General features: G+C 41.5%; 1 protein-coding gene across 1 annotated transcript; it reads right to left on the bottom strand.

The window, feature by feature from the left end:
* Positions 1 to 1,924: 1,924 nt before the first annotated feature.
* ccdc80l2 (coiled-coil domain containing 80 like 2) lies at positions 1,925 to 7,503 on the bottom strand. The gene is made up of 12 exons (XM_076104829.1): positions 7,233 to 7,503; positions 7,040 to 7,128; positions 6,719 to 6,892; positions 6,423 to 6,574; positions 5,833 to 6,156; positions 5,398 to 5,638; positions 5,063 to 5,219; positions 4,397 to 4,533; positions 3,780 to 3,931; positions 3,510 to 3,613; positions 2,681 to 2,761; positions 1,925 to 2,579 (listed from the first exon to the last, which is right to left on the bottom strand). Exons 1-12 carry the CDS (start codon positions 7,501 to 7,503, stop codon positions 2,248 to 2,250), a joined length of 2,214 nt encoding a protein of 737 aa, XP_075960944.1. The 3' UTR covers positions 1,925 to 2,247.
* Positions 7,504 to 10,506: the final 3,003 nt, after the last annotated feature.

The raw sequence follows: 10,506 nt of genomic DNA, 5'->3' as shown, positions 1-10,506 counted from the left end.
GGGGTGGACACTCTGTTCTGTAAGCTACATTAGTAGACTACTTCCTCTCCCTGTAGTATGTGTGTGTTTTGTGAGGGTGTGAGTCTCACAGCCTCTGTTATCTGTGTGTTTTGATCTCATGGATTTGCCTATACCTGGCAAACTCCCTGCAGTTTCCCTCTGTGCTTAACAGCTGATGCCCACTCACTCGGTGGAAGGGCCACTGTGAGACTTGTTCCTCTGCAACCGTATTAAACACTTTAAACACAGTTCAAATGTGACGAGTGATTTCACTCAACAAAAATGTGATGTGACTAAAAGCTACAATTAAGCAACAACCACACTATAATAAAGAATTTGACCACATGTCTGCACAACAACAAGACCAACAGTCTACAGCCGTGTGAGGCTGCACTTTGGCAAAGTGGAGCTTTGAGCTACCAAGGCAAGCAGAGCAACATAACCACAACCACAACGCTAACACTTCGAAGTTTAGCAGGTTAAATGTTTGCCGTGTTCACGCTCCTATTCTTAGCATGCTAAGATTAGCTAATTAGCGCTAGATGATAAGTCAGTGGATCGACAAAGTCTGCAGCCTTCATCCTCTCAGGTCTAAAACTGTCTATACAAAGTGTCGTGGCAACCCTGCATTAATAGTTGTGTGTGTATAGATTGCGATCAAATGTGAGCTAACTGTGGTCCATGCACTGTTTCTGGGTGTTGACTTTGTGGCCATTTTAGATTTGTCAAGCTTTGGTTCAGGATCAACATCCGGAATTGTCCCGTGTATTTTAAGGATTCTGGCCCTCAGACTGGTGTGAGCGACTGATTTGATCACCCTTATAGAGGCTGTAGAGTGTTTGAGTTGCTGCAGCGTTTATTTGTGACAGGGTTTTCACTTCGTGTGAAAGTTTTGCAATTAAAGGAAATCTTCTGTGGTCATTTGATATCTGATCAATTCAAAACTTTACGTTATCTTTTACAAGTAAATTAAACAACCAAATACAAAAAATAAATTGGAACAACAAGAATGTACAAATTTGGTTTTAGGAAGTAAAATGTAAGTCAGAAATTGTAGCGGCCTCAGACCTTTAGGTGTGCTTTGGGTCGCTGACAGCAAAGGTCAAGTGACTTTCATCATCAGACTCCACATAAACCTACTGTACCAAGGCTCACTACAGGTCGTTGTGTGCAGACTCTCACCACGATCTTACCATCATCCAAAACGCAACACAATGCAAACTTGATCGTTCCTGTTATTAGGGCAAGCTGCCAGATCGTCAGTCTGTCGCTTCAAAGGTATTAGGAGCATCAATGCTTATTGTATTGTTATTGTAATGTTTTTGGATGTCGCTTGACCTACAATGCTCCGAGGCTGATGCACGTGCAGAAACTCACATCCACATTTAGGCTTGTGTGTTGTTGATTGTCACGCAAATTCATTTCCCCTAAACTGAGTCTGCTTATCTTCTCTTGATGATTTCACTGAGCATTGCTGTAGGATATTTGCATATTCACCATTTTCTCTAGTCTGCCTTGGTTGGTCTATATGACCCTATAGTTGATGACTTTGCACATTTCAAAAATGTAGAAAACCAAAAATAAAACTTTTCTGGGTATGTTTTTTCTTTTCTTTTTTCAACAACTGAAAGCTTTTGCAGAAAAGTTAAATTGTGCTTTTTTATAGAACTGTTACAAAAGAATGTCCAGCATCAATAACTCTTTGTTTTACTGACCCCGAGGTGTGGTGCAGCTCTTTAAAAAAAGCAGATGTTTAGCTCAGCGTTAAGGAAAAGAACATCTGTTTTATTTGACTACAATTTAAATTTTAGCATCACAACATTTCAACAGAGGGACTTTCCAATTTTATACTTTACACAGTGAATGTGTTTGAAAAAGAGTGGACAGAAGTGTTGCCAAAGAGCACAATCTGCTCGGCCTTGAATGGACTTTCTTCTTGTTAAACTGTTGCTGTAATCAGCCATCTTTTCATAAAAAAAAGAAGAAGTTGAAGGGTGCACACATTCTTTCCCCTTTTGAGGTAAACCAATCAAATATCTTCTGCTTTTGAAATGTATTACTTGCAAACATAAAATATTCATCTTATCATTGTGAGTCTTTGAAGATGTGAGTCCTGGACCTGTAAGTCCTGAAGATGGGTTTTTTGGAGGTCTTTGTTTATGTGTGATGATCTATTTCATGTGTCATCTCAAGACATTTTTGTAGCTCATCTTCACTCCACTGCATCCTCTTTCTCCTTCTCGCTCATCATTCCTCTGACCGGCGATAGTACGTGTCGTCCGCCCCGTCTTCATCATAGCCAGGATAATGCCCCTCCTCGCTGCCTCCTGTCCCTCTGTCCTCAGGGCAGTGGATCCCCAGTCTCTTCTGCAGCTTCTCCTCCTGGAGGCGCTGCTCCATGGAGTCCACCAGGTCGTAGATGCTATCCAGGGACCACATGGGTGATGGGAACCACGCCTTGACATCGCTATCCTTCCCCACGACCAGCATGCTGTAGTATTCCTTACTGATCTTCAGCTGTTCTCTCAGATTGTTGACCATGTCACGGGATAACGGCTCCACTTCACTCTGACTGTGACCTGATGAATTGTAAGTTGTGCACTTTATTAAACACAGTTGTAAGTTGATGTTTCCATCACCGTTTGGTGGACATAGACTGCTCCACATTACTGTGACTCACCATTTAGGGGAAACAGCTCAACAGTTCCTGATGCTTTGTCTCCAGTTCCAGTCAGCTTCAACATGGCAAAGTGGCGAATACCTGAAGAAAAAACGAAAAATAAGTAGTGGGTAAATGTGAGCAACAAATAGCCAGTAGTGGAAGAAGTACTCCGAACATTTACTGAAGTAAAAGCAGCAATACTACAGTGTAGAAATTCTTTGTTACAAGTAAAAGTCCTTTATTCGATTTTTCCTTAAGTTAAACTACAAACGAATTAGCATATAAATATACTAAAAATGCTCATTTTGCAGAATGGCCCATTTTAGAATAGTATATATATTATTTTGAAGGATTACAATAATTGGTACATTAATTCTTAAGCATCATTTTAATGGTGCAGCTGGTAAAGGTGGAGCTAACTCTTGTTTATCAATCTAAATCTGCAAAATAAATGTAGTTCAGTAAAACGTGTAATATTTCCCTGTGAAATGTAGAGAGTTGAAGTATAAGGTACAGCATACAATGGAATTACTCAATATTTTACTCAAGCACAGTACTTAAGTAAATTACTTTATTGCTTTCCCCTTACTGCAAATGACTGCCAGGTAGCATAATACAGTATAGTTTAGTATAAAGAAGAATATATTATAACATAAAAATTATGCATATTACATATATGACCAGTTTTTATAGTTATTATTTAATTCTACCCAATAAGTCAAACAAAGTGTTTGTTTAAAGGTCAGAGGGGAAACCTGACTCAGTTGTAACGTTTCCTTTTTGCGCCAAAAACTGCAGCACAGACAGTTCTGCATTGTTCAGTATGTAAGTGTGGTGAGCTACTGACCCAGGTGACACTCCTGTCCACTGAGAGCAGAGACCTGCTGTTGGAAGGAGTAGTCGTCCTCAGAGGGAGCAGAGATGAGCAGCAGTCTCCTCTTAGACATGAACCTAAACATCAAGAGGAATAGCCATGTAAGTTTAAATGTATGCTATAAGTCAGCATTATGTGACATCAGGACATAAGAATGAGAACATTTTGTATGTGATTTCTGAAGAGGCTGTTTGTCCCTATGTAGCATTAGTGGATAATGAGCACTGAATTACAGCACAGTACCTGAGCAGTGAGTTCTCAGCTCCAGGCTGTGGCTTGCCATTAGAGCAGGACGGAGGACTCCTCCTTTCTTTTTCTTTTTCGGAACGCCTTGAGGGAAAGTCGTCAATGTACTCGAACAGAGCACGGCCTGACGGAGGAGCCTCAAAGACTTTCTAGGGGAATAATAAATGCTAATCAGGCAGAGCAAACGCAGAGAGGCAAGCGTGGTCAAATGAAGTGTACTTGTATTACATAGATTTACATCAGGGGTTCGTGGCTTAGCCTTACACAGCAAAAAAAAGAAAAAAACATTGTAAAAATACAGCAATGTCACTTGCTCAGTGACACACAATTGGCTATTTTGTCAATCTCTTACTAAATGATGGTGGATTCTTTTAGATTTTCACAAACAATTGGAAGGATGGCACCAACTTTGTCCAACACGCTTGAAGGAAATGTTGCCTCTTCTGTATTAGCTTGGCAGACGAGGTGAATATTCTCATCACTCTGAGCGCCTGTGAACTCAACTGCACTTCCAGGTGTGATCCTGAGTGAGAGTGGCGTTGAAAACGAGCATGCAGGCTTACCAAACCCACTCTAAAAGACAAAAGAACAAAGTGCAGAGGAGACCGTCTTACATTGGGTTTGATGTCGTAGTCTGTGACGGTCATGGAAAAGAGGTCAGAGGACGACAGGCCGAGCTCCGCTCTCAACAGAGAGATCAGGCCTGAATCTGAGAAATGATCTGATTGGTCACTGAGTTGAGGCTCCGACTCTGAAACACAAACAATATATGAATGACTCTGTCTGCATATAGATGTAAACATGTGTTATCAGTGAGCTCAAAGCAACCCTGTGGTTTTAGTGCTACAGCCTCAGACCATAGACTCTTGTTTTCTATTCAAATAGCTGTTGGAAGTCAGAAATACCCACAGCATTTAAACACACCACAGCTCAATAACAAATGAAAAAATAAATTGAAGTAAAGAGGAAAAAGCTTGAAAACACTATAAATGATCCTTTTAACAACAAATGTGAGAGTGAAGAAATTCACTCTTTCAGACCGTTGTACTTAACAGTGAATAAGACCTCTACTGCTATAACTATAGAAGCACCATATTTGCCTTTGATCACAACTTTTTGTTCGTAATATTCAAATATTACTTGTGTAAAAATAATTTGATCATATCTGCACAATATTCCTTGGATCACCCTTCGATAGAACCTAATCAAATATTATTAAATGCAAATTTCCAAACAGACAATATTATACACGTGCACAAAAGTATTCAAGCCCTCCTTACCGAGCTGGTGGTGTTGCAGTGTGAGCTTGGCGTCACTTCCCTCTCCCACAATGGTCGCCACAGTGATCTTCCTAATAGCGAGGTCGCAGTGTTGCTTCTCGCTGTCGTCTTTCTGCTGCATGTACAGTGTTGCGTCTCTGCTGGGCGTTGAGATCAACTAGCACCAGTGCAACACACAAACAGAAACATCACTCCGAATGGAGGATATAAGGTCCTGATCAGGTGCAGATATGTCTTAGGAGTCAAATGTTTTGCATGCGCTTTATAATGTGGATGTAGAGATAAAAGACTGAGAAAAAGGAAAACACCAGAATTCAAAAAGAGACAGTTCTCACCATTAACCTTCTTGTCCCCTTTAAAGCGTTCAAAAACTCCGCCAGTGCCGTTTTATCCTTCTCACTGGGCTCCCTGTTGGACTTTTTACCTCTTCCTTTCCCTTTCTTCCCTTTTTTCCCTTTACCCTTTTTCTTGGATCTTTGTTTTTCCTGTGTGTCATCCTTTACATTCTGCTCTTTTTTATCTTCACTGTTTTTCCCTCCATTCCTTATCTTCCCTTCTTCCACAGCGGAGACAGGCCTGCAGTAGAATAGAGAAAAAAAAGGACTTTGATGTTCATCCAGCTCTAAAAAAGCACTTCTGTCTGGTGTAAAGTGATGAGAAGGCATGACCAACCAGATGGGAACACAAAATCTAAGCAGGGCTTTAACATCCACACTCTTTTGTCTACTACAGTATGTTTGAAAAATGGACCAAAAATATGAAGATAGTACCTGTCTTTCTTCACTTCATCGTTACTCTTTGACACAGATGGAGGGCTGTGCACTCTTTCCTGTCCGTTAGAAGACGTCCGACCACCACTGCTTGAGCCCTTTCCCCTCGTGGACCCCGCGGCAGGCGCCTTACGGATAACAAACCTCGACCGTCCACTCAGTATATCCTGGATTTTACTCTTCAGGGCAGCTTTTTTGTCCATGGGAGGTTTTCTTTGTAATGCCACGACAGAAGTCACATTACCTCCCCTCTGAGGGCTCCGTATCATCTTCTTTTTCATCTTTTTTCTTTTCATCACAACCTTCTTTTTAGTGGTTTTACACCTAAATTTAAAAAAAAAAAAACAGGATTTGTTTACATTTTTCCTACATAACTTCAATTAAAATGTGTGCTATAGATTGGATAGCACACATTAACATCTTACACATCAACAACTCCTACAAACTGAAGATGAATTTTTAGAATGTGAAATGTGGGTCATTTCCCCTACAACAGCATGACTTTCAATTGAAAGTGCACTGACTGAACTTGTTATATCTTTCCTCCATTCTCTATCAGTACAGTAAATGATACAGTGGTCTAATGGAACCTCAAGTTGGATCCTTTTCTGGTCATCTTCTCCAGCTTCCTCACGGGGAGCTGATCAATGAGCTCCAAAATCGCCTCAACACGGACCGGATAAGGGAAGCGCTCACTGACCCGCAGGTTCTTCTTCAGAACCAGCATGGTGAACCCTTGCTTCTGAAACAGTTGTTGCAGTATAAAAACTCAAGCGCAGGTACCCACAAAGGAGGAATAGACAAATTCAGAGAAAACATTTATAAAAAGAAATAATTCAAATGGGCTGCAACTTGTTTATATCTTGTTGTAAGACTAACTGGTTACCTGGCTGGTGAGCTCCAGGTAGTGCAGCAGTTTGCTAACTGTGTCAGGGTCCAGGCTCTCCACTGTGGCGTCTCCTTGGAAAGTTGTTTTCTGGATCCGACCTTCCATCATGGCATTCTGGATGATGGTGATGATGAATGTGTCTCTTTCTGCTAGACGGCAGTTCAGCCCTTTCTGAAAGAGACAGGGAGAGACAAAGGAGTTACAGAAGAGATAGAAAGGATGCTGTTTTTAGTTAAATTACTTCAGAATATTTTCCCAAATTAAATGAAACTAATTTAAAAACAATCACCAAATGGTATAAATAAGTTAGTACAGTACCTGCTCCATGTCTTCCAGCTGTTTCTCCATCATACGAAGGTAGTGGTCATTGTGTGATGGGGCTGTTATCACCCACAGTCGCTTTTTACCTGGAGGAGAGAAGGGGTACTGTAAGTACTATACTGTAAGTACTATACTGTAAGTAGGTAAACAGACAAGTAGGTACATCAGCTGATCAGTTAATTTGTCTTGCCTGCAAAGTCCGCCAGGAAATCCAACTCCGGAGCCAGGCTCGATGAGGACTCTCCAACCCCTCTGTTGTCCGCATGATCTTCGTTCAACCCCAACCCCTGCTCGATGCCCGGAGGGAGGTCTGAATAGTCTCCCCAGTCCCTCACGTTAGGGTCCAGCTGAACCTTGGGCTTGCTGCGACTGATGCCCGGCCAGGCGGTGAGCCAACCCGGGTAGCTCCAGAGAGCAGCAAACAACAGCAGAGGCCAGTGTGAGTTATAGAAATGAAACATCCTTGCTAATATGGTTGAGTGGCTGGTTTGTTGATCAGCTGGAAGTGGTTAGCAGCTCACAAATCCTCCTCCGAGTATAAAATACATTTGTGGTATCGTAGGCACCAGTGTTGCATCTGAAACAGACCAGATGGATTTGTGAGCTGTTTAAAAGTGATTTAAGAGTATAAAAGCTCCAGAACGTCGATCACAAAAGTTGAGAAATCCCCAAGTTCAAACCCCCATTAAAGGCTGAAGAATTCTGTATCCTAAAAAAACAGGTGGACCCAATCGGACATGACTCCCAAAGGTAAATGAACAGCAAAGACTGCAGGGATGTTAGCCTCTCTCACCAGCAGAGAGAGACTGACTGGGGAGACTTCCCTCTCCTTGCACACATGCGCTCCTGGTTCACATTATACTCCGGGACTGTTGACAGGAAACTCAAAGAATTTTCTGGGACTTCAAAGCATTTTCTTTCTCTCTCTCTCTCTCTCTCTCTCTCTCTCTCTCTCTCTCTCTCTCTCAAACACACATTCTCTGTGTGTACGTGTGTGGTGCTGCTTTGTCCCACAGCTCACTGGTTTGGTGCCCATTCTCAATAGAAAAACAATCAGTCACATGCAAAACAGACACATTGTTTCGGAACATTAGTCGGATTAAGGGCAACTGCCCCACTGTGTTTTTGATCAAGAGAGTAAACGCTTAATTGCTTCGGGGGTGCTGCTGTGTGACTGATCCTGACCTCTGAGCCTCCTCTAGAGAGAGGCAAGTGAATAGACAAGGATCAAATACTTGTAATATTATTTAACCTGGTGACGATTGTATTTGACTGTTTTCTATTTCAATATCTGTCACTATCCATCAGAGACCGGCACTGACTATTGCAGGCTGCCTCACACGGTGAAAAAAAGCGACTGTTGACAGATTGAGGGAGCCGAAGTGGGAGATCATAGTTTGAGCAGGTCATCTTAAAGCCATTTGTTCAACAGGAGTAAATGGCCGTGACCATAAATAGCCCGGACAGTCTAGAAAAGTTCACACCAGTTCAAAGTTGTGAACCTGAGACAAATGTGCCCATGGGCGAGTTAACCCTGAAGACTCTGACAGGAAAAAGACATTCATTCCTCCCATCACTGCCTCATAAATGTTCCACCAATTAAACTCTTAACCACATCAAACTAAGTGATATGATAAAAGCTGTTGAGGGTCTTTACGATTGTGAGTTGTTCTCCTTGACCTCAAAAATACACATGTTGATTACGATTGTATTACTATGTCACTGAGGAAGACGAAGAAAAGAAGAGAGAATATAGGAAACAAAAAAAAACGAAAGACATTCATGCGAAGTTCATGCAATTAGAAGAGCCGTCTTTAGTGTGAAAATCTGAAATGAGAACCAGGCGTAGCAACAATGCATTCCACTCTCTGAGCCTGATAAAGAGAACCAGATGATCAATATGTGTGTGAGAGAGAGTATATACGTATACTTCATACAGTACATATACTGTAAGTGAAGTGAGTGTCAACACAGGTTCTGTCTCAACGTCACTTTTTCATTAGCAAAGATTTACAGTTCAAAGACAGCCAACAACCTCCAACGTGTCTCTACAAGCACAGAAACACAGATACAATTTGTCCCTGTGACGACCCTCTCTGCCTGTTCGTTTGGCTGCCTTCCTTGCAGGTGTGGAGGTGGGTGTGGCAGAGGGTCGTCAGGCAGAGTGGAAGCACCTGAGGCCATTTGCAACACTGGCCCTGTGTGCCAGAGACACCCATTTTGGTTTCTGTTGCGGTTATGGTTTGTTTCTACACTATACAACACTGCATATACACTTTACACGCACCCACTCACTTACACTGCTGAAATCACTGACATGTCACTGTTAGTTTATGTTTGTCTTTTATATTACTTTAAACCTAATAAATAATTAATCAACTTTCATTGAATGCGTCTCCCTTTTTTGTCACGGCCGTTCGGCCCGGTTTGTGACATCCCTCACAAGCACTACATGTATAGCACACGGGCACTGGATGAGCGAGGCATCATGCATGAACTGACTGCGAGGAGGAGAGAGGAGAGAATTGCCTCCACGTAAATTACAATATGGCCTATTTCATAATGTATCATGGAAGTTATCAAACATCTAGATACATTCTGCCCAAAACCTCCAAGAAAATTCTACTTTATTTATGATTACTCTATTCAGTTTATCAGACCAGATTATAATTTTCTCATTTCAAGGCGCAATGAAACTTAAAAATAATCAAAAATGGGAGAAAATGAGTTCATGACACAATGTAAAAAACTCCTTAGAGGAAAAACGTGAGGCTTGCGCCACATGTTTGAACTGTGCCATTGCTAGTGGTGTGAGTGGAACTGATTAGTCCAAGAAGACGGGCTGAAGGGGGCCAACCAAAGGTCAACTAGGGTTGAAATCCTGAACTATAGGCAGTTCATAGGATTGTTTTGATCCTGTATGGACAATTTGATAAAGAAAATCATATTGTCCACTTTGTAAAACATATCAATACTTTTAAAGATTTGTTTTAAGTAAAAAAGAAAATTGTTACATATGCGAAAGTATCAGTTCTGATATCCTACTAGTCCACATCTGTTTATCACGACGTGATGCTTGAGATTATACTGTACAACGTCTATTGAGTCAAAGCCCCCTTTCCAGTGATCACACACACCACCATCCACATATCTGAACACACTGGATCTCTTACAGCGGTGTATGATTATCTGCACCAGTCAAAGTCTCAAAATGAGGGCCAGGTGTTCAAAAAGGAGGAGGGATGCTGTGCAAAGTGAAGATCTATACATTTTTTAAATACAGTACATTTTGCAGAAAGGATATGAATCACATCATGACACCTAATGGCAGCTAATGATAATATTCCAACAGAACAGGACATACCACAGTAAACAACAAATAACGCGTCGTGGTTAACAGGATTATTCCGCCATGTATGACATATTTGTATTCAGATGTATCTGTAAGTCAATGTGGAAGTCCA

This window comes from Anarhichas minor, unplaced genomic scaffold (genome assembly GCF_050575085.1).
Source record: "Anarhichas minor isolate MPS153535 unplaced genomic scaffold, ASM5057508v1 ptg000002l, whole genome shotgun sequence".
NCBI classification, from domain to species: Eukaryota; Metazoa; Chordata; class Actinopteri; order Perciformes; family Anarhichadidae; genus Anarhichas; species Anarhichas minor.
Note: the sequence above shows the minus strand (reverse complement) of the source record. Positions and strands in the feature narration are given on the sequence as shown.

Excerpts from the sequence above, each read along its gene's own strand:
- ccdc80l2 (XM_076104829.1), bottom strand. The coding sequence starts at position 7,503 with ATGTTTCATTTCTATAACTCACACTGGCCTCTGCTGTTGTTTGCTGCT. Across the intron at positions 5,220-5,397 it reads AGGGGACAAGAAGGTTAATG|TTGATCTCAACGCCCAGCAG; the intron begins GTGAGAACTGTC and ends CACTGGTGCTAG. Across the intron at positions 3,614-3,779 it reads GCTGAGAACTCACTGCTCAG|GTTCATGTCTAAGAGGAGAC; the intron begins GTACTGTGCTGT and ends CTTGATGTTTAG.